Genomic DNA, 27810 nt, shown 5'->3' with positions numbered 1-27810 from the left:
CGCTCCTGGCGCCCTCATGTCTTCACGGGACTCCCCGCACCGGTTGACGTGGTGTCTCATTCGGATCTCCAGGCAAGACCTCAGCTCCCGCGGCAGCATCAGACAAGCCCGTCTTGTGCTCCCAGGCAGTGCGCCCAGAGGAGGCGCAGAGCGCCGCAGCTGCAGCTGAGCAGCCCGCAGCGCCCCGGGCCCGCGCAGCCCCAGCCAAGAGCGCGGCGCGCGCAGCCCTGTCACCTCCCCCCCACCCAAAGCAGCGGCGGCTGCTCGGACCTCGGCTTCTGGGGGTGCGGGGGGCAGGCGAGAGAGTTGACGGCAGCCCTCGCGCTGTTCGCGGCGACCGAGGCGGGAGTCTTGGCTGCCGCCTCCAGGGCGCTCTTGCTGCCCCGCGCGACCCCAGGATTGCGAACTCTTGTCCCTGACCTGTTGGGCGGGGCTCCGCGCTCCAGCCATCAGCCCGGATGGGTCTCCTGGCTGGGACTTGGGGCACCTGAAATTAATGTCCAACCTGGGGTCTGCGGAGATCCGATCCGAGGTAAGTGAGGGAGCGGGCCGGGAAGGAGGGAGAGGGTGGTGTCTGCGTCGCGGGCGGGTGCGGCTGGCTGAAGGGTGCCCTAGTCAGAGGGGTGCGTCTGGACCCCAGAGCAAGGGGTGAGAGTAGAAAGTGGAAAGACTAGAGGGAGCCTAAGCTATGCGAGGAGAGAGAAAAGTAGAACTGGAGAGAGGCCGGCCTTTCGGAAGAGTATGTTGCCCTTTCCACGTGGGCAAAGATCTCTGGAGCCCCAGATGCCCCTGGACCCCGAATGCCCAAGAGAGGCAGTTTCCTTCCCGGACTCGGCGAGGCGCTCTTCCGTCAAGTCACAGAACGATTCAGGGCTTGGGTCATCTTCGAACCCACCGCCGTCGAAAAGTATCCTCTCTGGACCAGCAGAGATACTATCATTGCCAAGGGTGCGACTTACTATTGAGCTTGTTTTGATCTGTTCGAAGGCAAAGCGCAGGCCCGGGGAGGGGCTGCTACAAAGGTGCTGAGAACCTAAAAATGGAGGTCTCACCTCCTCCGGGCGAGGTCGGGCAAAGCTACATTCCTCACCTGGCTGCCTGCACGTTCCTAACGCCCTCCACCCCAACTAACCATCCCCGTCGAGGTTAGGAGAAGGGCTTTCTTGGCAGTACTGGACTCAAATCTCAGTCCCGAACATATTCTTGAGACTCCACTAGGCCACTGAGGTTATTATTTTAATGACTCCTTCTTCTCCTGTACTCTGTGCCGCCTTCCAATAACACCCCACCACCACTGCCACTACTTTACACCATCTCGAGGCTAATTCCGCGCTGGTGGTTTGTTTCCTGCCCCAACTAAGAAAAACCAACCCTCTTCGGGCTGGAAATGGACTTCCGCGGGTTCCCGCCAGCCTCCTGGCGCCCAGCTAGTTTCGGCTTTGGTAGAATCAGCCGCCAGGACTGATGTGCGCGTCTCCGAGGGCTTACCCATCCATGAGCTCGCAACACTTTTGCTCATAGGCGGGGACAAAAGTCTTCCGGCCCCTGCTGCGATGTTAGAACGCGCTCGACTCTTGCTCAGCATTTGGAATATACGCTTAAGTATTTCAAGGAAGAGATGTTTCTTCCATCCTCTCTCACGCACCAGATCCCGCAAAGCCGTCAAAGCCGGCCTCTACCAAACTCTTACTGTTTCGCTGCGCCTTCGCTTTGGCAGGGAAGGTGGCGCCTTTTCAACAAGCAACAAGTGTCCGATCTCTGGGAAGTCCGCCGTGTCCCTAGCCCTCTCCTGCTAGCAATTCGGGTGCTCTCGGACCTGGAATTCGCATTTTAAACAGTCAGACCCCCTTCCCAGTTGGCCTGCGAGAAGTGTCCCAAATTCTTTTTCCCTCCCTCATCTTGGGCCCCGCAGTTATGGGGGATTAAGGGGAGAATAAGTCCTCTGTCAGTGAAGGACACGAAGCATAGTTAAGAAAAGCAATAGATCTTCCAGCAATTTCTGTCTCTACCTCCCCACGCCAAAAAAAAAAAAAAAAAAAAAAAAAACCCTCGAGTTTATAGCAAACCCGTCTCCCCGCCCCACCGCCTCCTCTTTCTCTCTCTGAGACCTGGATCTTGAAGGCAAAGCCCAAACAAACCTCCCAGCCTGCCAGGCACAAGAAGGTGCGGGGGCACTGACGGCGGGAGCGCTGCCTCCTGCGAAGCTGTCACGGTGACGCGGGGAAGGGTGGGGGATGGTCTAAAAGCAGGTTGCCAAGAAACCCGCTCAGGTGAAGTGGGGAGAGGAAAACCAGCGAGAATCGAGGGGTGGGAGCCTGAAAAGCAGAGATGCCGGTAAGGACCTTCACAGGTCCCCGGGCTAATAGGATTTCGGGAGGCTTGTAGAGGGAGTGATGGTTCTCCGGTTTTATAACTAAAATGATAACACAGCCTCTGGGCCGCGTGGGCGTGACGCGGCTCAGATGGTTTCTGGTGCCCCCTGCTGCGGGGAACTCAGAAATGCCTCGCGGCGAGCGGCTGCTTTTGGGAGCACTTCTGTGGCTTTCCTGGGCGTCCTTGCCTCCCCAGGCCCGGGGACCCACCAGGTGCCGGCGCCCGCGGCCTGCTGCTTTTGCCCTGCCGGAGCGTGGTGGTCCCGGACCCAGAAGGGGACCAGCCTGCCAGGCACGAGAAACGGTGCGGGGTTACCTGGCAAAGCAGAGCCCCCATCACTTCAGGAGCAGAGCTTGGTTCTCGCACGTGGCGGCGCGTGAAGCAGTTCGCACCGCGGGCAAAGGCCCATGGTTGAGGAGAAACGCGTCGGGCAGATGTAGATGTGTTCTGGGAAAGCGATAGAGAGACAAACTGAGAAGCCGAGGGGTGGAGCCCACACAGACTCTGAGAAACACGTCCTAGTAGACGCTGTGTGTCGAGTCCCTAGAACCTCCCCCGTTTTCCCCCGCCCAGCAAATACCGGGAACTAAAGAGCTGCTCGGACTGGAGCCGGTCCCGGCGGCGCTCAGAGGGAAGAATGCGCCCTCCCTGTCCGGGGGGAAGAGGGGGAGCTCGATCGTGGCGCTGGCGGCGCTCGGCCGAGGGCGGGAACCGCTGCCGGGAGCCTCTGGCGAGGCGGGGAGTTTTCCACTGTGTCGTCTTTTGCCAACTTCGCCACACTTCTAATTGAGGATCTCCACGTCCAATTTAAAAAGCCCTCCGTCGGCCAGGCAGGAAAAAAGGGAAAACCCTCTTAAGACGGAAGGGAAATCTGGTGCCTCTGTGGCTTCCTGCTGGCGGGCACCGCGATTTGGAATGGCGCGTTAACCCCGCGCCTCCATGCTCCTGCGGTCTGACCGCCAGCCATTTCGCACGCACCCGGGAGCTGGCACCGGCGAGGGTGTTGGGGGGGGGGCGGCTCGCGTTCCTCGGGTCGTAGCTGCCAAAGTACCTTTCTGGGCTCATTTTGCACGGCCTGGTGTAGTTTTCCTGTGTCTGCGCGTCGCGACCCGGAACCTAGCTTTTTCCCGAGTTTGCAGACCAGCCCACGAGGCAAGAGGCGCTGGGTGCTGCAAGTCACTAGGAGTTTCTAGTCCCTACACCCTCTCGAGCCCAACAGCTGTATAGCGAACAAACAGACGCTCAGGGGATGAAAAATGCATTCATCTCTGCAGAGGTGGGAGGTGGCGGCTGAATTAAAGGCTTCCCCGGGTTGCCTACACCGGGACAGGGGCTGGGGTTCCGGGTAGAGATGAGGACTGGAACCCTGGAATGGAGGCGGGGGTGCCTATGAACTAGTGGCTAGGAAAGGCACAGAGGTTTTTGCATTTACCTGGTTTCTACATTTCTCTCTCGCATGGGAAAAAAAATCGAGTTTTTCCTAAGAATCCGTTTTATGGAGCGGGTCGAGGGGAAAGGATAATCGACTGCATGAATCTCGCAGATTCCACTTGAGGAGATTCTCTCTAGGTCACTAGTCCCCTGGAGACTGGAATCCTAGGATTAGGAAGGCACTGGATAACACTGCGCCCCAAGATGCCTCGGTTCTTTCCTGTCTCATTGGTTGGAACTGTCCCCCGAATTTACAGCCCCCTTTTCTCCCCCACCCTCAGCCACGCGGCCCTCCTTTGTAGGGGAGTGAGGATTGAAAAGCCAAACAGAGCCCACCTCGGGCTGAAAAGAGCTGAACCCCCTACTCTGCGCCATACCACGGTCTAGGCCTTCTAATGCCAGAGCACCTCCAAAGCGTCGGAGACTGGGTACAGTCGTCCAGGCGTGACGGGAGCGCGGGGAGCCAGCGACTCCTCTGGGAGGGGAAGGGATTACGGGCAGAATCTCATCTCTCAAAGGTGCAAAAATCCAATCAAGAAAGGGTTTTCGAGTATACCACGGAGGATTAAAACTTTCAAGACAAATGCAGTCTTTGCCTAACAGCAATGGTAAAGCATTTATTGAGCTCTTACTACATGTTCCGCTAGCGCTTTCCATGCGTGATTTAATGTTCATAACCTTAAGAGGTGGGACGAGTATTTTAAATAGAATCAGTGCTTCGGAAAGTTAAGTAACTTAACTCAGATATCCCATACTGGCCAAAAGTCTCCAAGTCCCCGCTAATCTTGCTCTGGCAACAGAATACCTATTTAGGTGGGAAAAATGAGGCGTGGGCGGCAGGCGGAGTGAGTGGTACCCCCGAGCCTACCCTCGAGTAGCCAGAAGCCCGGTCGGGACCCGAGGCAGGGGAGTGCGCTTGATATTATTCCCAAAGAGAAAGACCGGTCACTGCTTGGGCAGAGGACTGGTTCCGGGGCCTATAGGAGCTACCTGGACAAGAAGGGGAGATCTCTGGTTGGGGTGGAGGACGCAGGGTGGGAACTACCCGATTGCCCCTCAGGAATGGGGGATTTTGCGCACCAGTAGAGGGCACCGGACAGGAATCGTGGTGGTGGGGATGGGGGGTTAACTGGAGGGACAGCAGCCCTGCTTGAGACTCTGGGTGACCCCTAAGACCGGGTGGTGGAGAAGGGCAGCTGCAACCTGAACCAGGAGTGCGAGCTGCTCCTGGGGCGCACTGAGGAGGGCGAAGCGAACTGGGGACTTGCAAGGAGGGCAGGAGTGCCCGGGAAGCCTCTGGCCTGCAGCGGTGCCGGAGGAGGGCGGTGATGAGGTTGGAGAGGGGCTCAGGGACCCGCGGGGAGCCCAGACTTAACGTGCTATTCTGCGGTTCTCTTCCCCACCTCCCGCCTGCCCGCGCAGGTGCCGCCGCCGGACGGGACTTTAAGATGAAGTTATGGGATGTCGTGGCTGTCTGCCTGGTGCTGCTCCACACCGCGTCCGCCTTCCCGCTGCCCGCCGGTAAGAGGCCTCCCGAGGCGCCCGCCGAAGACCGCTCCCTCGGCCGCCGCCGCGCGCCCTTCGCGCTGAGCAGTGACTGTAAGAACCGTTCCGTCCCCGCGGGGGGGGCCGCCGGCGGACCCCCTCGCACCCCCACACGCCCGCACGTACCCCAAGCCAGCCCGATGACTGTGTGGCCTACCGACCCGAGGGCAAGCAGTGCGGATGCTGAAGCCCCCAGGGGTGCCTGGCTGCCCACTGTTGCCCACACGCCTTGCGTGAAAGTGACACGCGCTGGTTTGCCCAGCACAGAGGGGATGGAATTTTTATGCTGCTCCTTTAGCATTCTGATGAACAAATATGCTCCCCACCAGCACCACCACCTCAGAAACACACACACAGCTGTCCCCTTTTCTGTTTCCTCATCTATACACACTCCAGTTTTTCTTTTATTCCAAAGCCCTTTATCTGTGTGACTGTGCCTGGCTGTGCTTAATTCTGAAAACTATTGCACTTTCATCCTAAACTGCGGCTGCAAGGCGAGGGCCGACTTTTCACAAAAGCAAGCCAGAGGCAGAGAAAACACCGAAGGGCCTCCGTTTCCAGAACAAGCGTTTGGGTAATGTCAAATCTGTTCAGAAGAGTTCCTCTGTTCTGTAAAGTTCCGGTTCTAGAAAGACTTAACCATAAATAGTGCTGGCTGGGACTAGGGACAAAGATTGTAGCTCACTCCACGTGTGACAATGCTAACTCTTGAGAAAAAAAACCCAGGTTATTCTTATTAGAAAATAAGTCTGTGATTTACCTCTCAAAAGTTAACATGTTTTAGAAGCAAGTCAATTAGGGCGTATGGGCTGTGATGTGATCTCGTTTTCCCTCGCTCCTCAGAAGCTTGTTGCATGAAGTGAGAGATGCTACATTACATGTGATAGAGGCTGTTGCAGAGGCATAATGTCAACAAAGATAGCAATAGAAAATTTCACACAACCCCAAAATAAAGCAGGAATGAGCTGTATGTAACTAGGATACCACCCTGGCTACTCTTCCCTCCCTAACCCCACCCCCAGAATTATCCCTCTAGTTACTTTGCGCTTGAAACTTACTATGGTCATAACCACAGTAGTAGTCCGGCAATAGTCAGCTGTGCACTCAGCCCCCCAAAGCCAGTGGCCTTGGCTAGGAAACAACCTAGTAAATGCAATATGTTTATTTTATGCTTAATTATAACAACAAAAGCACTTCTTCCACAAGTCCCAAGAAAGACAGAAAGTGGAGTTTTTTTAAAGGCAAATTAAGACTTCAGAAGTAAGTTAGGGAGCATGGTTAATCCTTTGAAACTAAAGTACCTGTTCCAAGAGTGTCTATCAATTAGCTGTATAAACCTACTTTAGAGGCTTTTATTTCCATCACAAATTTAGTGTATATAAATGTTCCTCCAACAGAAACTTAAAAATGCCCCTTAGTGCCAGGTCTTCCAAAATTGGCTATTCATTCACTGAAACGGTCTAGACGAGAGGGACAGGGACACAGTGGCAGATAATAGTTCTCTAACCCAGACATTGCCAAGAGAAAAACGACTGTGCCTGATTACAAAGCTGATTAATTCATGGAGGTTTAATTGCCATATTAGTGCCCTGTTTAACTAGGTTCATTTAATTCTGGCTCGGGCTCCTGGCTCTGCTTTCAAGTAACTCTGTGACTTTCGGGCAAGTTACTTTAGAGCTCAATGAATAGTCTGTAACTGTACCATAAAAAGAGGCCTTTCTACTCCACAATGCCAGTGGCTATAAGATTTGCCCCTTGGCCTTTATGCTTGTCCTAAAGTCCTTTGGGAAGTCTCCTAAGAAGAGATTGGAGTCACCTAGGCAACTTTAAAGAATACTGATGCTAGGTCTCACCCCAGGAGATTCTGATTTGCTTGGTTTGGGGTGTGGCCCAGGACCTGAGTTTTTAGGTGTTCCCCAGATGAGTCTAACGTGCAAGCAGACTTGAGCCACTACAGCTTGATAATACCCAAGAAAATCTTTGGTTCATATAAGGTACAAATAGTCACAAAGCAAGTGAGTTAGCACAGATTGCAGGGGCGAGGGCATGTTGTGGGGAAGAAGGATTGCTTCCCTTTTCCAAAATTGATGCTATGCCATCAGTCAACAAGATTCTCACTACTCTATTTACATTTGAACAGCAGAACACACCCCATTGTGTTTTGTCTAGAGAAGATCTAATAGATCCTAGAGGAAACCTGAAAAAGAAACATTCCCAAAGAGAAACTGAGCTGCATTCTAAGCCAAATTGACTTCTTTCCAGGTATGTTTGATTCGGTAGCAAGCTGTCAGTGCAGGGAAGGCAAAATAATGACAGTATGCAGACTTTGAACACTGAACCAGTGTCAACACGCCCCTGTCACAGTGCTGACATTTATATCCTGCACTGTACATGGTGCAACTGGTTAAGGCTTATGTAGAAAAACATTAAGTCACCACATTTCATTTAAAAATAGAAAGTATCGTAAATTCTGATTCCTCTAGTTCCATCCAAATACTTATAACTTAATGATTGAGCAAAAGAACTTTCATGCCACATTAACAGTCATCCTGTGCTTTTCACAGGAGGACCAGGATATATAGTTTGCACACTCACCTTTGAGATTGCATGTGTTCTGCTGGTTCCAATGTAAATGAAACATCCAGAATTCTATTCCTAGTATGACCTCAGTGTGAGATAACTGAATAGAATTCATAATTGGCCAATGGGTTTGCCTAGAGGCCGGTTGTAAAGTAAATGGCCCAGGACTGCTTCCTGTAGCAACTTCTAGCCTGTCTAAACTCAAGGACTTGTGACTTGACTTTTGGGCTACCCAAGACTTTTCTCTTTGGCTGTCTTTGTTCGTTTATTTTGCTTTTTGCCAGTATTTTGCTTTTTGCCAGTTTCCAAAGGGCAATTAGAGCGGGCATGAGGAATCTGCAAGTTGAAACTTGCAAATGTCATAGCATTTTCAAGCTGAAAGGAAACCCCTCTAGTCCTGAAACCTAAAGAAGCAAAGCAACTCGTCTATAATGTGCCACAGTTCCATGATCACAGGAGGCAGGTCTGAAGCTGGGAACAGAGTTTCCCCCAAACTACTGAAATGTACTTTATATGGGAAGGGGGGGATACTTTGTATAGGAGGAAGGTCTTGAACTAATGACTTAGACCATGGTGCACAAGCTTGTTTGAATTTATTGAAGGTTAGTTCATCATAGTCATATTCCCTATCTTAACTCTAAATGTATTTAATAAGTAAAAGCATGAAATACATGTGGTTTTAAAAATTTGCATCTAAATGCACATATATATTCACCAAATAGTTACATGTGTGCCTGTCTATGCCAGGCACTGTCCTAAGTGCTAGGGATACCTTGATACACCTAATAAACAAAAGTCACTGCCCTCATGGAACATACCTTCTAGTAAATGTCCATGCATGGTGGTTTGAAAAAAATTAACGTGAAAGAACCTCAGTCCAGTAAGGTGGGCTGAATTTTTTGTGTGACTGGAAACCAACTAAAATGACATTGAGCATTGTTAAGTTGTAATCACAAGTAATTCCCAATTTAGTATAATATAATGGGATTATATTCTACCAGTTTGATAGCAGTTCACAAAATTTCCTATGGGAACAATTTTTTAAATTAAGCTATCAAGTTTTCAGGCTAGCCCACAAAAGCCTATGTAAACCACAATATAACTGAACTGTCATTCACAATATTACTAAGTGAGAGTCTCTGCCCTGGGGGCCATATCCTATAATCTGCAAAAGGAGGGCACAGAACAAATCAGGGAGGTTTCAGCAGGCAAGAGCTCAAGGTAACACATTCAGACCAGACTAGGATTTGGACCCCAGCCTTGCCACTTCACTGAGATATTGAGCTGTTACTTAACATCCCTTAAGCTTCGGTTTTCTCCCCTGTAAAACAGGCATAATAGTAAACCAGTCTCATGGGCTGATGTGAGGGTATTGCTTTGTAAAGCCTCTGCTCCATAAATAGGGATCATAGTTGTCATTTGCCACCCTCCTACTTACAATGGCCCCTCCTTGGGCACCCAGTGAACTCCCTTCTTCCGCTGTGACATCTGCCAGGATGCTGCTCTAAATAGTGGGATTTCAGCAGCACAACAGAGTACGGAGAGTGAAAGAAATGCAGGCCTTGTGGGCAGGCTATTTTGGGCCCTATTATTGGTTGGCCAGCACGTAGGCAGGCCAGGCTTGCCTGGGATTCTGCCCCTGGGTCAGCTGCCCCTGAGTCTTCCCAGGTTTCACAGCTCCGTCGCTTCCCCAGTTTCCAAGCCCACATATTTCCAGTGGAATTTTTCTGACCAAACTCCCGTGGTTATGTTAGGGAGACCTCTTCCCTCATGGGAAGGAGGGAGGCAAGGCAAGGTAGGATCTTTCTGTGTAAGTGATAAGAGGGTTGTGAGTTGGAGGCTACCTGTATAGAGATGGAGCGTATCTTTGTAAATGATCCCAGCTGGATATTTAATTTAAGATGTTTCATAACCCTAGCAAAAAAACTTAGTAAACTGTGAGACCACCTCTATAGAGCCAAGCAAGCTTCTAGTACAACAAACTGGGTAAATGTTAAGCTTTCAAATCTAATGTTATGAAATATAGAATTTAGAATAAACAAGCACCATGTATCTATTGTGTCTTATTGCTTAGGTACTGTATGACTGGACAATACTTTAACAAAGTAACTACCTAAGCTGGAAAGGCGCTCTGCCACTTGGGAAGGGTCTCTTGGAATCAAAAAATTGCACATCAGACTCTTGTAGGAGGCACTGATTCTTTACTTGAGATCTGAGACCAACATTCTCATTCTGGTCCCAGTCTGGAAACCTATTTCAAACTGTTGCTGTTTAGAGACATCTATTTAAGGCTTAAATTGATTTTGCCAGTCTTAGGATCTCAGGCTGACCCAGGGCGTAAGCAATGTACTCAACAGGTTCTTCTTCAACAGATATAAAAATTAAAGCTCCCTGATATTTTCCCCTGCTAACATCTCTTTGTTCTTTGTTTATTTAGCGCTTGTGACCCATAGCACCTTCATTTGATTAAAATACTTGTTTTTTAGTTAATCACTTGAGCTCAATCAGGAAACAAATACTAAATATCTTTCATGTGCTGGGTGCCATGCAGTCTCAAAAAGGCTAAATTTGCAAATAAAGTTGCTGGTGATCTAGTTGTAAACTATTGCTAGGTGGATGGGCAGATGGCTGGATGGGTGAATAGAATGTCACTCAGATAGATATGTCTATTGCGTAGGGTTTAGGTGAGCTGTACGCATGCGTGGTAAAAATTCCTAGCAGTGAGCTCACTGGGATTTGGGGATCACAGCAGGGACGACTTCAGGGAAGAGGGAGGATTTGACCTGGCACTTGAAAGATGGGTGTTGGGAAAGGAAGGGAAAAGGAAAGGGGGACCTTCCATACTAGAGAGTAGCATGGGAAAATTTGTGACCATGATGTGGGGTAGGGACAAGGAGGAGGACAGACCAGTCTCCAAGTTCTAGAAAGAGGTGCTAAGAAGTGGTGGGAAATTGAAGATGTCTTGATAGGTGATTGCAGATTGTGTGACGCTAAAAAATTCAGGAAAAGGTATTTGCTCTGTTTTTGATAGCAGTGAGTCACCCATGGAGCAGGCAGGTGACTGCAGAGGGGGGGTATTGCTTCAAAGCTGTCTTGCAGCAGAAGTTACCTAAATACCCAGACTGCTTTTGAGTGGGGCCTATGCCATAAGCATGTCTTTCATTTTGAGGTATTGTGCTCTTATTTTTTAAAATGTTCTAGACATAGGCACAATTGAATCAAACTATTAGCCCCAAGTAAGTGAATAGCTGCAAATAAACACTTAATATAAAAGTTAATGACCTAGCACCTTTTAACTATCCACATGATGAACATGAACACAGTTCTTGTCCTGAAATCAAGTAAGTTTGAGCTCTACAATACAAGAGGAGATATTATTATCCCCATTTGACAGGTGAAGAAAGGAGACCTAGAGCGTTGTTCCAGGTCACAAACCTAGTAAGTGGTGAAACCAGAATTTAAACCTCAGCGTTTTGGTCCAAAACCCAATATGTCTTGACTTTACACAGACTGTGTGTGCACATTAGTGGATTAAGAAAATACAGACATTTGGCTTGCTTAAAAATGCACTCGCTAACCCTGAAACACAGATTTTCAGGAAAATTAAGCAAGCAAAGAGAAAGGAAAAGCAGAGACTATCAAATTTCCTTTAGGCCCTTTTAAATTTTCCATTTGGGCTGTGGTAGGCTTAAGCCTGTATTACTAATGACTACTTCAAAGTCCAGATCAGGATGTTTTAAGAAGAGAAACATGAATTTATCTAAGTATTCCTATAATATTGATGCTTTTTGCAATGAGAGAAGCTCCCTAACTCTTTGCAACAAAGCAAGGTCTCCTCAAGTGCTTGGTAGGCAGACAGCATTCGGGAAGCCTTGCGGGAGACTCTAGTTCTCAGATCACTCCCATACTGCCCAGCGAGGGGATGGCATCCACATGGGAACCTAGTGTGACTGCACAAGTGTCAGAGCGACAGCCTCAGTGGGAACAGGAGTATGCGTAAGTAGACTTAGGTCACCACTGGGAAACAACTGATTAGCTCAGTAGAGGCAAAACCCACTTTTGCATAACTTTGATAACATAATTGAAGCAGAAAGGCATGGTTTTAAAACAATATGTTTTTGCCTGCAATTTTTTTGCCTGCAAACCTGCAAATAAGAATGTTGAAAAACGATTATCTACTTTGAAGCTTTCTAAAATTTTTCATCATAGGTTTAAATAATTATACTAGATGTCATTTCTAGCCCTTTCAGGAACTGAATATATGCTTTAAATATTCTTTTGGCAAAACTTTGCACCTGTATATGTAGCTTATTCAGTTCATGGAAAACGATCAAACTAATCAGCCCAAATCAATTGGCTTTTTGGTCAGGAAAGGTCTGACTCCATTTTCAATTCAAATGTACATGTTAACATACACCCCATGACAACTGTCATATTTCTGGATCCCAATTGTAAGGTAAAGAGATGGATAGGTGAACAGTCAGACAAGCAGAGAAGGCACTGAGGCTTCCGAAGGGGCCTGACCAGGAGGAAATATGGAGCAGCTTGCTTCAGGATTTCTTGGTTTATTCACAAAATTATCTCCCTTTGGAAGTGGTTGTAGTACAATGAACACCCATATATCCTTCAATAAGATTAACCTCTTTTTTAGCATTTTGCCTCATTTTTTTCTGAACCACTTGAGAATTTGTTGCAAACATCAGAATGTTAAATATTTCAGTATGTACCTTCTAAGAACAAGGACAATATCTTATATAGCCACAATTCATTTATCAGTCTCAGGAAATTTAACATGGATATAATACTGTTATCCAACAGATAGTCCGTGTTCATATGTCCCCACTTGTAGCAATTATGTCCTTTATGTTTTGTTTTTTTAAAAAAAAAAAAACCCAGGACCATAAATTGCATTTGACTGTCTGGTATCTTTATACTTCCTTAATCTAAAATGATTCACGAGTCTTTTTTTCCACATGACATTGACATTTATGAAAACTCTGGGCCCTTTTGCCAGCTGTTTCCCGGACTGCCCTTCAGTTTAGATCTGTCTGATTATTTCCACATGATTAGGTAAACATCCTTGGAATATCATATTCATGGCACTGTGTCCTCACATCAGGAGGCACCCAATATCAGTTTGTCCCAAGGAGCCATTCATGCATGAATGCCTTTGTATGGCACCTGAAGGTGTTTATCCCCGGGACAGGCCCCACGATAGAATGGCAAGATGGGTGAGAAGCACACCATCTCTCAGTAAGGACAAAGGAGGATTGGAAAAGGGGACATGGGCAAGGAGAACCACAGCAGAAACATCCGCAGACAGACCAGACGTTTTAGGACACGGCGCGTGTGGAAATTGAGGAAATGGACACGGATTCCCTTTCAACCACCCATAGGCACTGCAGAAAGTCTTCATGTGCCCCCAGAGGGCCAGTTGCCTCAGTTTGAAGACACTGCTCTAAGCCATAGTGGACACAAAGATATCCCTCACGGGCTCCGGAGTCAGCTGACATTTGCGTGTTTAGTTGTCAGGCATTTTGAGGAGCACAGGAGAGCTTGCACAGCCTCCCAAGACAGGCCTGTGGCTTCTGCCCACAACCCACCATGCCAGGGGCTCCAGGCCCTGCACAGAAGTCTCTCCTCTGTAGAATATGCTAGACTAAGTAGGGACAAGTGTCTGGATCCCCTGTTGGGCAATCTTGCTTTGTCTAGAGACCGCAGAGTTGGCTTTGCGCTGCTGCCTTTTGTGCAAATATTGCTGAAGGAAGGTCCCAGATGCAGCAACCATATTGGCCTACATGAGGCACCATTTGTGAAATACTTTCTGTGGACCAGGAACTGACCTGAAATCTTTTCTTATGTTATCATATTAATTTTGACCTGAAGGTAAAGTTGTGACTAGCCCCATTTGAAAGATGGGGAAATTGAGACTTACAGGGTTAGCAACTTAGCCAGGGTCTGGACACAGGGCAGCCTGAGTCCAGCACTCACACTTGTCACCACTGCACAAGATCACTTCCTGCCAGCCCACAACACTCAGATGTCACTCTTCTGACTGCATCAAAAAGTCATCAAGGAAAAAAAATCTGGGAATGGGTTTGGCAGATAAAGTTGTTTTAGAATGATAACCATATCTCATTACCTGAAGAGTCTTTGAGATTCCCGTAAATTCACTCACTGTGAGTAGAAATTCCCTCCTTGTATCTGACCACAGGAATCTACCAAACAAATTCAAATGATAAAGAAGATTTCTTTCATCTTCTCTTAGTCCCTCCTTCTTGTTCAAATCACTGAGACCCTTACAGGCCTTTTACCCACTGCTCAGTGGGTCCCCTGGGAAGAGCTGAGGGACGCTGAGTGCAGAATCCTGCAGGGTCCTGCAGCCTCTCAGGCTGGGGGCAGGGCTTCGCTGAAAGAAGAAAGGGGAGACTCCACCACCCCCACAGCCACCTGCCTCTGATAACACCACAGGGATGATTTGCCCTAGTGGCTTTTTGTGCACTTAATTTTACAGGGTAACTTTCTCACCCTTCCCCGTTAAGTTTTTTATAAGGGCAGCAGCAGAGCTCCTGGTGTGTGCTCATTAGCTTGGGGTGTTTATTACTGACTCTGGAGTGCTTTTAGCTCACACCAGGTGTTCATGGATTAGCAACAAATGAACACCCTCTTGGGTGTTTTCCTGACTTAAAAGCTGAAGAATGGACACTTTCCACCCAGGGGCACCATGCTGTATTACTGTAAAATTATTAGCATAACTATAATAAAAGCATGGACCACATACATAGAAACCAGAGCAAGGTGATCAGAACCTGAGTAACAAAGGAATTTACTGTCTGTCTCTCCCTGAGTGGGGTTTTCTGGCTGTTTATATTCATGGAGTAATTTTCAGTCCATTTGTTACAAATTTTCTTAGTTGAGTTGTAGGATAACAGTTTAGGATATAGTACAAGTAGTATGTGCAGTGTCATTCAAAGCGGGTAGAGATAGTAAATAAGATGGCATTTTGATGGGCAAAGTGGCTTTTCAAAGTACAGCTCCTTTTTCTATATTCTAAGGTGTTTTGCATTCTGGTTGGTCTTTTTCTTCTGCCTTGAGAGAATCCAGAAATGCTTTTTTAAAACAACAAAACACTGGTGTTTTTACAACGCAAATACTTTTCAAATAAACTGATGTCATGCCTTTCTGTCAACAAACCACTGGTCCTAAAGAGAATGCACTGGTAGCTCTGGATATGGTCACAATGACTTAGTAAATTGCCTCAGCTGGTAATTGTTTTTAGGAAAAGAGATGCTGTGGACACTCCTGAAAGTTAACCCAACAGCAGCCTATGATCAGGACGGTCTATCAAACACTAGATGAATTCCGTGTCCAAAATAGGAAAGCACGGAAGGTCATTACATAATGTAAGATGCATCAGCATTCAGTGCTTACTGATCTATGGGCCTTTTTAAAAAAGTAGTTCAAATAAGTGGCAAAGACATCACTTTGAAATAGGAGCAGATGACAAAACTTTACAGAAGTTTTTCAGAGAACTGGAACATTCTCATGAACTCACAGTTAGAGTCCATTCTCATGGACTGCACATTTTAGAGGTTCCTGAAGGTCAAATAAGAACAAGAGTTGACAGTCCATAGATCGACTTCAAGGACAAGCTGATTGGCTCTCCAGATCCATTTTGTGCCACTTGCAGTGGGCAATTCTAGCCTTGGAGTCATAAGCCGGGGATGACCTAAGCATACTTGAAGCGGCAAAAAACAGAAATGAATAAAACTGGGGTTCGAAGAAGATGGTAATTTGAGTGTTTGACTTTTGGGTGATGGAGACTGAAGGAGTTGTAGCGTGTGGCTGTAGTGTGTCCTCTCAGGGGTCAGAGGGCCAATCTGTATTTTTACAGATGGAAACTGATGTTTAAGAATGCCTCGCAGGGCCGGGCGTGGTGGCTCAAGCCTGTAATCCCAGCACTTTGGGAGGCCGAGACGGGTGGATCACGAGGTCAGGAGATCGAGACCATCCTGGCTAACACGGTGAAACCCCGTCTCTACTAAAAAATACAAAAAACTAGCCGGGCAGGTGGCGGGCGCCTGTAGTCCCAGCTACTCGGGAGGCTGAGGCAGGAGAATGGCGTGAACCCAGGAGGCGGAGCTTGCAGTGAGCTGAGATCCAGCCACTGCACTCCAGCCTGGGCGCCAGAGCCAGACTCCATCTCAAAAAAAAAAAAAAAAAAAAGAATGCCTCGCAGTAGAATCTGGATGCTTTCAGGTGCAGATACAGGGTCCTTTCTACACATCTTCTACCTCTCTTAAATAGGGCACAGGAAGATGACTTGATGATTTAAGAGAAGACTGATGACGATCATTTCAAATGTAGCCGAGACATTGAGCCAAGAGGTAGAAGAGGTCCAGCACTGCAGAGTTCTGAAATACCGCCTGTGGGGTTTCCTGGACCCCCCGAGGGTACTGGCTGAGCTGAACGCTGCTGGAGTGTCAGCCAGAGGTGGTCTTCTCCCTGGCAGAGGTGACTGAAAAACCCGTGTCTGGCCACGTGTTCCAGCCAAGACTTAGACTCTCCACACTTTAGCACTGTGGAGCTGGAAAGGGCCCCAGAGAGCATTGAGTTGACCTCAGAAGGGTTAAGCGACTGCTTCCAGGGTCACGCGGCTGGTCAGGGACTGACCCGGGACTGGAATCCGGGCCTCTGTTCTCTCCAGCTCTGCAGCAAGGGCCTGGTCATTTGGTGCCAGCGTGAGTTGGAGGAGCTTCCGGAGATGGGGCCTCTCTGTCTGGATCTGCTGCCTTGCTGGCTGCGGCTTTTCCGGTTTTAACTGGGAAATCGCCAGAGCTGCCTTAGCGTGATATGCAAGAACCAGGACATGGGAGAGATGCCCCTGAGTGGCATGGCTTTTCCTTTCTTGGAGACAATTTACTGTATTTTGTGGCCCATGGCAGCCTAACGTTAGGATCTACTTAGCGTTCATACTGAATTTTTCAACAGAAAGTGTGTTTCTCACCTCCTGTGCTGACTTTGGTAAATGTGTACAGGTGAAACCAGCATGTCTTGCTCTTGTCTCAGAGTAAATTCCCATCTGCCACAAGACTTGAAGTGCTCAGTGATAGCAGAGTTTTTACTTTAAAATGAAAAGACAACAAGTTGAACTTTGAAACTGAATCACCAAGTCCACATTTGTTAGTCCTGTGGCCTTCACCAAATATTTGCCTTCTCTGAGCCTCAGCTTCCCGAGCTGTAAAGTGGAGATAGTATTCAATTTAGCCTTGAATGGAGGTTGTCAGGTTTAAAGTTAATGTTGTGTGAAAGTAGGCAATATTCCACCTTTATGTTGGTCATGTTTTTTAAGTGCTTCAAGGAAGCCCTTATCTAAGTTATAGCCTGATGAAATTTTGTAATGCAAAAAGTTTTAAGGTTAAACTCAGCCATGTGATTCTTGTAATGATATTCCAATATTAGTGAAAGAAAATCATGTTTGTATCATATAGAAAGATAAAAATAACTTATTCCAAAACAATGACATTTGTTGGGACTCTTCTTGAGAAGTTATATCAATTTTAAGTTGATCTTTTCATATATGTTTGTGTGTGTCTCTGTGTGTAGACACATATGTATGCATGCATGTGTATGTGTATGTGTTTATAGACAGAGAGAGATCTCTATATTTTTCAGACACTTGGCCTATAGAGCAATTTGCATCTTACCTGCAGTATAGGTAGGCAAAGGATACCAGATTCAATGTCTCCCACCATTAGGGGGTTTTCCATTTTCCTCCTGTCTGAAGACAGCCTTTCATAGGAAGCTCTACATGTCAGGATGGATGGCACTGCACCTCGACAGCCACAGGTGCAGCATCCTGTGGCCTCATCCTCAGCTTCCTGCCCCATCCCAAAACTGGGCCCTACCATCTGGCACTGGTTCCTGATGTATCTCTCACTTGTGTGGCCTTGGCTTAGGCAGCAGCTCACCCCGTGAGCCTCTTTAGCCCTCACCCTTCCAGGCACAGAAGCTGGACCCTTTATAGTAAAGTGGCAAGGCTGTTCTCCCCACAGCAAGAAACCCCTGAGCCTTCTCTCTGGGGCCCCTGCATCAGCCAAGCCCGGCTCATGCAGATCTCAAGCCTGGCCTTGGAAGACCTCTCCTCCTGGACAGGACCACTGTGGGTACTGAGGTCAGGGCCCCTCTCTCCTGGGTCCTTCTGAGCCTCAAAGACCTTCCCTCCACCCTCTGGATAAGGAGTTGTGTCCTCACCACTTTGTCCCTCATAGACAACTTTGTGCCACCTCCCTCTCAGGCCCACGGGTTGGGGACTTAGGATGACTTAGAATGAAAGTCAGCTTAGACTCCCTGCCTGACCAAGCTGAGGAGGGGACAACCAGCTACAAGTATTAAAATGACCCTTTGATTAAAATACGGTTAACCTGTACTGTTTTTAGACAAATATGGCATTTTAGGAAAAGACTTTGTCCACTATTGCCAGCTTAACCAATATAATGTTTTAGATTATGTAATTTTGAGTTCAGCTATTACAGGGAGGACTTGGAGCTCTCAGCCTTGTTCCTATTAAAATTCAGTTGACTTTACAAAATAGTCACTATCTCAGTCCTTTGTTCCTGAGGTGGCATTACTATTTTTTTCCCCATAATCGAGGGCAGCAAAGTCTTTGCAATGAATTGTTTGTTCCCAGAGTAGTGCCCCAGTATAAGGTTTCATTTGTTTAAGTAACACTATTTATACAAAGAACACATCAAAATTAAAATATTTTAAATAGAATAATACCAAAATATTTGGTTGCACTCTGAAGGATAGCTTAAATGCATTTGAGCATTTTGGATTTCCAAAAACTTTATCTTTTAGATGGACATGTTTTCCAAGATATATCCTCCAAGCAGGTCTGGGAAATGAGCAAAGATATGACCTATTGTTTTTTTAATGATGCTCCTCTTTTGTGGTTTGCAAGTATTTCACAATTAAAGTTAATAAATGAGGGTCATTTGCGTATCTGACATTCTGCCAAGGCTTTTATGGGATGAAGACAGAGATGCGCCAGTAAGTCTTAATTTCGGGAATGAATCCAAACTCAGACCCCTCTTCTTTTCCCTCAGCTCAGTGAATTCCTGGAAAATAGAGGCAGCTGTGGGCATCTCAGCTTCTCACCAGGAGTTTCTTGTCTGGGCTGGGTGAGAGACCTCTGCAGAAGAGTTAAGGACAGGCTCAGTGAGGCTGCCCAGCACCCTCTGCAGAGGAGTATGGCTCCTAATGTCCCCAAGTGCCTTGCATGGATAAATTGAGACTGGCTCTAAGAATGAACTCATGTAGTCGGAACAGGCAGGCCTATTTGCCCTGCAGTTTGAAAAATACAATGTTGCCCTTTCCTGCCTTCCAGAATTCATATCCATGTAAATTTCTCAGCATAAATATTTGTTGTTTGTTCTACTTTTCATGAATATGAAGGAAAACAAAACTTCAGCTAAATAAGAGTTGCCTATGGCCTGAACTTGGGGCTTAAATAATATTTCCACATTAGCAACAAAGGGTGAAGGAGACTTTCCATCAAAGGAAGGAGTTTTCATTAGCCACATGCCAGGAAGTCTTTTGTTTAAAAAAATAAATAATAGACTTTATTTTTTAGAGCAGTTTTAGGTTCACAGCAAAATTGAAAGGAAGGCAGAGAGTTCCCATATACTCGCTACCCCTACACATGCATAGCCTCCTCCACTGTCAACATCTGCCACCAGAATGGTACATTTATTATAACTGATGAACCTACACTGACACATCAATATCTCTGAAAGTCCATAGTTGACATTGTGGTTCACTCGTGGTGCTGTACATACCATGGGTTTGGACAAATTTGCTATGACGTGTATTCACTCTTTACCTGAAATTCAAATCAGGCTTTCTGTATTTTACCTGGCAAACAAAGCCTGTGACAAAACCATGCAGTCAAAATATCTTAAAAAAGGAGGAAAAATGTTTTTCAAGATCTTCCAAGTATCGAGGGCTAAGAAAAAACACTATAAGCGCCGCTTCAAATCCTTATTACTATAACTCTAGTAATACAAATTATATAACATATAGATTAATGAGTCTCTAAACCAGAATAATTTTAACTTCTGTGACTCTAATGTTTTCCCATTAGCTTATATTAAAATTTTAGTAATGTTTTACCCTCATTTCTGATTAATCTTCAGTTAATTGTTAATTGAACTTAACTTTCTATATGCCCAGGTTCCTAAATTAATGTTAATGACCTATTTAGAATTCTTGAATAGAGCCTGTGATGTGAGTCCTTTTGTAAAACAGTCTTTTTTTTAATTTGAAGACTCTTCTGTATTTTGATTAGTCTCTCCTAATATATCTGTTTTATAAGTTCCAATTTATATACAAGCATTTTTTTTTTGAAACTGGGCACATCTGTATTTATCTCCTCTTTACTAGCTTATTGTTGAAAGAAATTACTAATAGCTAAAACAGCTCATTTAAAAAAAAAAAGTCAATTGTTTCTGTCAAAGTGATTTAAAGTTGTTGTTTTCTTTTCTTTTCTTTTCTTTTGAAAGAACACTTCCTAAAGGAAGTTCAGTGAGAAAGCAGTACAAAGGAAAGGACAAATTAAGAGCACTCTTGGCCGGGCGCAGTTGTTCACACCTGTAATCCCAGCACTTTGGGAGGCTGTGGCAGATGAATCACCTGAGGTCAGGAGTTCAAAACCAGCCTGGCCAACATGGTGAAATCTCATCTCTACTAAACATATAAAAATTAGCCAGGTGTGGTGGCGGGCACCTGTAATTGCAGCTATGTGGGAGGCCAAGGCAGGAGAATCGCATGAACCCAGGAATTGGAGGTTGCAGTGAGATGAGACCATGCCATTGCACTCCAGCCTGGGCAACAAGAGCAAAACTCTGTCTCGAAAGAAAGAAAGAGAGAAAGAGAGAGAGAAAAGAAAGAGGGAAAGAGGGAAAGAGAGAAAAGAGAAAGAAAAGAGCGCTTTCCCAGGCCCCCTTAAGAAAGCATTACTCAGGGAGCAGAGAGCTTTGGGAGACTCAGGGGAGGTGGGCGCTGAGAATTAATGCTGCTGCGAAACTGCAGAAAGCTGAGGAGGAAAGGCAGTTTGGAGCTCTCTGGTGGGCAATGACTGTGCCACTCATGGCAGAGTGGCTTTCCTGAGTAATGTGGGCTGTTTATTTTGGAGCATTTCATTTCATAATGATGCAGTTTCCAGCTGAAGTCCCAGTGTCCCCTTGAAAAATTAAGAACTCTCTTTCCCCCTAGTAAAATGACCCAACTCATTCAGCCAGCAGTTACCGTAGGCCTCCACAGCCTACTCAAGCACTTGGAGATCCATCAGTGAATAAGCAGGACAGAGTTCCTGCCTCTTGGAGTTGACATTCTTTTAGAGAAGACAGACTATAAATAACAACCCTAAGAAATCAGTTAGATGGTGTGTTAGAATGTATCTAGAATTATGGTGCAGGGGGAGGCACAGGGCAGGGGTACCTGGATTAGGGGTTGAGGAGGAATCTTGTTTTAAACAGGGAGGTCAGGTGGGACTCATGGACAGTGACATTTGAGCAAAGACTTGAAGGAGATGTGGGAGTGGCCACAGGGTGGGAGACATGTAGTCTAATATTCTTTGCCTACCTATATTGCAGGTAAAATACAAATTGCTCTATAGGCCAAGGGACCAGGTGGAGAGGGGACAGCCAGCACAAAGTCCCTGAGTTCCTGACTGTTTGAGCTGTAGTTCTCAAGGGATGGTGTTGCCCCTAGGGGACATTTGCAATATCCAGTCATGACCTTGATCTGTCATGACTAGGATGGGGGATGCTACAGGCCTTATTTTAGTCCATTTTCTTACTGCTATGAAGAAATACCTGAGACTGGGTAATTTATAAAGGAAAGAGATTTAATGGACTTACAGTTCCACATGGCTGGGGAGGCCTCACAGTCATGGCAGAAGGCAAAGGAGGAGCAAAGTCACATTTTGACATGGTGGCAGGCAAGAGAGCATGGGCAGGCAGGGGAACTGCACTTCATAAGACCATCAAATCTCATGAGACTTATTCACTATTACCAGAGTAGCACAGGAAAAACCTGCCCCCACAATTCAATTACCTACCACCAGGCCCCCTCCCATGACATGTGGGGATTATGGGAGCTAAAATTCAAGATGAGACTTGGCTGGGGACACAACCAAACCGTATCAGGCCTCTCCTGGGTGGAGGCCAGGGGTGCTGCCAAACATCCTACAGTGCACAGGACAGTCTCCCACAATGAAGAATGACCCAGCCCAAAAGGTCAGTGGTGCTGACACTGAGCCCCGTGTTTGAGGAATGGTAAGGAAGCCAGGGTAGCTAGATGGGAGGGAGTAAGAGGAGAAGCAGGAGAGGAGGTCAGAGTTACGTAGTAAAGGCTAGAGGAGAGGGGCAGCCAGGTCAGGTAGGGCCTTTAGAGCCAGTGTGGATATGGGCTTTTTCTCCAAGAGTAATGGAGAGCCATTGGAAGGTTTTGAGCAGAGGGGTTTATGTTCTGCGTTTACAGTATCTCTCTGGGGGCTGGGTAGAAAATAGATCGAAGGTGGGTAAGAGTAGAATGAAGGAGCCCAGTTCAGGGGCCACTGCAGTTATCCAGGCAAGAGGTGACAGGGCTTCAGCCAGTGTGGAAACAGCTCTGTGACTTCTGTGCAGCCGATCCAGCCAATGCTAAATTTCAGAGAGCAACCAGGCATTCTATGGCTTCCAGTCACCAGTCTTTTCATTGTTATATATCGTATGTTTTACATATTACACACACACACACACTACACACATACGTGGTTAAGTTGCCTTTGCTAGATTTTGTTCTATAGGAATGGATACCTGATATTTTAACAATTAAATAGGTTAGGTTTATGACAAGACAATTTGACATGGGTTAGACATAATGTAATCTTTCTGTGCTTTAACACAATCTTGGCAAAAAACATTTACTCTTGCTGACAACTCTTCTGTGGTATATTTCTTTAAGCCACTTATAATCCTAAACATAATAAATGACCTGAAAAATGAGGTGAGGGAGACATAAAAGGCCTAATACCTAAGAAATAGGTGTTTGAATTTATTTCCCCTGTTTAGAAATTTATTACATTGTTCCATTAGTTACTTTTCTCTTCTTACTTGATCCGCTAAAGCAAACACTGAAATCCGGCAGAAAGCACGGAGAAACTGCTGATTCATACTTTCACCAAAGGTCTCAGACATCTTAGTGTCCCCGCATCCTTCCTCCATGTGATCTCCCTAATAGGCCTCTTGTCCTGCTTGCAGCCAGACCGTGGGAGCCATGTGACAGCCTGCAGCTGAGGCTGGACCTCACCCTTGGGGGCAGGGCTGCTTCTATCCACAGACAGCATCTCATTTCTTTTGTTGCTTTGATACATAAATGCCATTTTACTCTATCACTGGACTTTTTTGTTAAAGTCATGCTGTTCAAAGGAAGCGTAAATTAGTCTCTTTGTTAGTAAAATATAAACTGTTTTCCTGTTCCTTAGTGATTTTTAAGGAAGTTTTAAACTATAGTTGCATTCCTGAGCTCTTCATTTGTTCTGTCAGAATGGTTCTTGTCCCACTCAGCCACACAGAATCAAAGCAAGTTTCAGGGAGGAGCACTCAGTATTCCAGATAAAGGTAGCCATATTGGAAAACCTCACTTTTTTCGCCCTCTAAGATGGTGTCTCTCAAAGTTTGGTGCGTGGATCTTTGACATTAGAATTCCTTGGGGCTTGTTAGAAATGCAGATTCCTTGGCCCCTCCCCAGACCAACTGACTCATTGTCTTCAAGGGTAAGGCCAATAATCTGCATTCTAGTCAATATCCAGGATATTTTCCTGCACACTCACATTTGAGAACCACTACTCTAGGTTGTGTGACTAGGCAGGAAAAATGCCCCTAGAGGATTGGCCAGCTCACAGCGAGCCCTGTATGGACTTGTTAAAAATGGTGGATGTTATTCAAATGAAAACTATGCTTCTAAGGATTTGTTTTCTTCGAGGAAGTATGTCACCACCACGGTAGTCTCCTCTTCCAAATAAATCATCTTTCTTCTGTGCATTTTTGCCTCTGTTCTTGGGGATTACAACAGTCCCGTAGCTTAATCGACTAATAGTTTTGCTGTGGGTCCAATTTTTGCTGACTTTAGGGGGGCACTTTGATCTTGAAGACGGCTTGAAACGAACACGTTGTCTCATGTGCCATTTTCTCTTTTCTTGTTGAACAGCAAATATGCCAGAGGATTATCCTGATCAGTTTGATGATGTCATGGATTTTATTCAAGCCACCATTAAAAGACTGAAAAGGTCACCAGATAAACAAATGGCAGTGCTTCCTAGAAGAGAGCGGAATCGGCAGGCTGCAGCTGCCAACCCAGAGAATTCCAAAGGAAAAGGTCGGAAAGGCCAGAGGGGCAAAAGCCGGGGTTGTGTCTTAACTGCAATACATTTAAATGTCACTGACTTGGGTTTGGGCTACGAAACCAAGGAGGAACTGATTTTTAGGTACTGCAGCGGCTCTTGCGATGCAGCTGAGACAACATATGACAAAATATTAAAAAACTTATCCAGAAATAGAAGGCTGGTGAGTGACAAAGTAGGGCAGGCATGTTGCAGACCCACCGCCTTTGATGATGACCTGTCGTTTTTAGATGATAACCTGGTTTACCATATTCTAAGAAAGCATTCCGCTAAAAGGTGTGGATGTATCTGACTCCGGCTCCAGAGACTGCTGTGTATTGCATTCCTGCTACAGTGCAAAGAAAGGGACCAAGGTTCCCAGGAAATGTTTGCCCAGAATGGAAGATGAGGACCAAGGAAGCGGAGGAGGAGGAGGAAGAAGAAGAAGAGGAGGAGGAGGAAGGCAGCCATCATGGGAGCCTGGTAGAGGAAGATCGAGCTACAGACAACTGGACAGGAGAGAGAGAAAACAGCCCTCTGGATTCTCCAGGATGGCAGCCGATGTTCCTGGTTGGCTGTTGCCACCGTTTCAGCTGATACGGTCCACTATCACTGATCACCAGTGCGGCTGCGGATGCACTTGAACCAAACCAGTGTATCTCCTGTGATTTGTTTTCATGTGTCTGAAGACACCAGGGAAACAGGGATCCTGGTGTTGTTCCTTGTCATTACGTTTTACTGCTGAAAGTAAGAGGTTTATTTTTCTGTCACTCAGTGGAGACATACCCTGGAAAGGAGAGGGAAAAAAAAAAGCAAAGATACAAGAGATAATCACCTTTGCATTTGAAAGTCGAGGCCCGAGGTTTACTACAACCAGCATTTTTGCCAACAGTTGGTGATTGATTTCCATCACCGTGTGTGGGGTGGGAAGAAGTTGGCTAGGAACCAAAAAGGCTGTGCTCATGATTAAACACAAACCTGAAGGTATTTCCTTTATGTCCTTCGAAACAGGAAATGAGTTGTGGTTTTCGCCAGCATTCTTGTAGGAGAGAATCGGGGAAGGCCCCCAACTGCCTCTGGGCAGGGAGAGCACTTCGGGCCTGTTGGTTTACAGAGAGACAGATGTTACATACCCAGCTCCACTGATGCGTGGTCACCAGTGACCAGAGAAGCTACTCGATGCAATGCATCTGTTTCAGATACAGAAATATAGAGAAGATATTTATTGAGATTTAAGTTATTGTTATTTATTACCGTTCACTAATGAGTTTCTCTTTTTTCCCTTATTTATTAAAGTTTCTTTTCAAAGGTGCCAAAGTATATGTGCTCGCAAAATGTAAAGAAAGGTGACAAAAGGAAATTCGAATTGGGAACAAGGGTCCATGCTTTTCAAAGTATTAAAAAGTTTTTTGCTAGGCAAAAATCACTTACTTTACCTGTTTAAGAAAATGTCTCATTAATTTTCCCCAGCTTTCAGCATTTTCCCCAGTTTTTATTTTTAGCTTCTCAGGCAAGCCCCCTTTCCTGGAGCAGCGTTCAAAGACCACCGGCGCTTGATTTTATTTCTTCCTTGCTCCATCGCTGAACAGATACGTTGTGGGCTCCACTTCCTGTTATATTTAAGCTCTTAGTCCCCTCCATGTATACCTAGCTATACTAGGCATAACCATATATAGAAAAGGTTCAGTTCCTTTTAACAGGTAGTCCTGGATTTAATGCTGACCTAAAAGTAATGTCAACAATGCTGTCAGGTAGCTACCATTTTACCGACTCCCTCCATCCCTGCTCACCCACGGCCCTCCCGAGAATATGCCAGCTGCCCAGTGCAGCATGGGAGACACAGGGGCCTTCCAGAGGTAAGGTCTACCAGGTCCTGTACAACTCCTGGGCTGTCACCAGGGGTCAACAGCTGCTGCTGCTATATACCCAAACACCTGACAGTTCCCTGGGGAGCAGATGGCTGAGAAGGGTGCTGAGGAAGCCATGTCTGGGCCAGCCACAGCCACACACACGGAGCCTCATACTTAAGAGTGTGCTGCCTTTAAATGAAGGCAATCGGGGCCAGTGCAGCGGCTCACACCCATAATCCCAACACTTTGGAAAGCCAAGGTGGGAGGATCTCTTGAATCCAGGAGTTTGAGACCAGCTTGGGCAACATAGGGAGACCCTGTCTCTACAGAAACTTTAAAAATTAGCCAGGCGTGATGGTGCACGCCTGTGGTCCCAGCTACTCAGGAGGCTGAGGAAGGAGGATCACTTGAGTCCAGTAAGTCGAGGCTGCAGTGAGTTGTGATCATGCCACTGCCCTCCAGCCTAAGTGACAGTGCAGTACGCTGTCTCAAAAAAAAAAAAAAAAAAAAAAACAGAGGTTGGAGTGGGAGGAAGCATCGGGTGGGAACAGCCACCCCCTCCATGCCCTAGATTGTGAATTTGTCAGGCAGCCAACACACGTATGACACACTAGGCCCTATATTAGAGCTTGTTGCACATTTCATAAAAGGGATTTTCATCAAGGAGATAATCTATTACTACCTTAATGGCTATTAGTCATAAAACTATGACAGATTTAGCAATTAAATGAAATACTGGCCTCCATCAAGTAATCATGTCAGTTTTACAAAGTAACAAGAAGCAGCAGTTACCAGATATCCCGTCCCCTTCCCTGAAAATACCCAAATTCTTCACGGTTCTGCCCTTCTCTGTCTTTTCTGCTCCCCTTGCCTGCCTGGGAAATGGAGGAAAGGCCTTCTCTCTCACCTTCTCTTGGGATCTTGCTGAGAATTCAGACTGCTCGAAACAGTGACAAACTCCAGCCATCCAGTCATTCATGGAGTGCAATTTGGATGTGGCCCCAGGGGCATCTGTCCCATTCAGAGAACCCTGGCAGGTGCGATGGCCACTGTTCCCAGGCTTCAACCTCAGTGACTGTCCCACACCCACACCAGCTCCCCATGGAGAGTCCCTGCCCAAAAAAGCTGTAATATCCAATGGGTGTTGACAGCTCGTTCCCGGCATCACCTACACACCACAAGCAGGTTTTAATGGAAGCAAATTGCTCTACCAAATCCACAAAAGGGTAAAGTTTGTGATTTTTCTTTATCATTGCGATCGCCCTCTGATACAGTAAGGAGTGCACTTGTTTGAAAGTTCTGACTTCTCTGATCTGTCTCGGTCGTTTGTGTTATACAACCAAAGTTCTCTACAGACTTTATTTTTGTACAATATCATTTTGTAACTTTTTACAAATAAAAACTCATTTCTATCGCTCTCTGTACTTCTGTACTTCCTTGCATGCACTGGGCCAGGCAGGCATCCACAAGCATTTATTAGGAATCACCGCCTTCTTACCACACAGCCCACTGGATGGTTAGTGGCCTTGCCCATCAACTCCCAGCAACCAATCACCACTCAGGAGGGAAAAAACTTGCAAAATTGTTCTTCTTCATTCAGCAAAC

General features: G+C 46.5%; 1 protein-coding gene across 2 annotated transcripts; it reads left to right on the top strand.

Moving 5' to 3' along the window:
- On the top strand, window positions 1-27621 carry GDNF (glial cell derived neurotrophic factor). Of its 2 annotated transcripts, none has more exons than XM_033179397.1 (3): window positions 1-532; window positions 5227-5403; window positions 24184-27621. In XM_033179397.1, the coding sequence occupies exons 2-3, from the start codon at window positions 5253-5255 to the stop codon at window positions 24666-24668; spliced, it is 636 nt and encodes a 211-aa protein (XP_033035288.1). In that variant the 5' UTR covers window positions 1-532; window positions 5227-5252; the 3' UTR covers window positions 24669-27621. The 2 variants fall into 2 exon arrangements, with proteins under 2 accessions (XP_033035288.1, XP_033035289.1); XM_033179398.1 differs by having other exon boundaries at window positions 450-532; window positions 5227-5325; window positions 24184-26186.
- Window positions 27622-27810: the final 189 nt, after the last annotated feature.

Source organism: Trachypithecus francoisi, unplaced genomic scaffold, assembly GCF_009764315.1.
Source record: "Trachypithecus francoisi isolate TF-2019V2 unplaced genomic scaffold, Tfra_2.0 Lachesis_group2, whole genome shotgun sequence".
Classification (NCBI taxonomy): domain Eukaryota; kingdom Metazoa; phylum Chordata; class Mammalia; order Primates; family Cercopithecidae; genus Trachypithecus; species Trachypithecus francoisi.
This window is presented reverse-complemented; position numbering and strand designations above follow the sequence as displayed.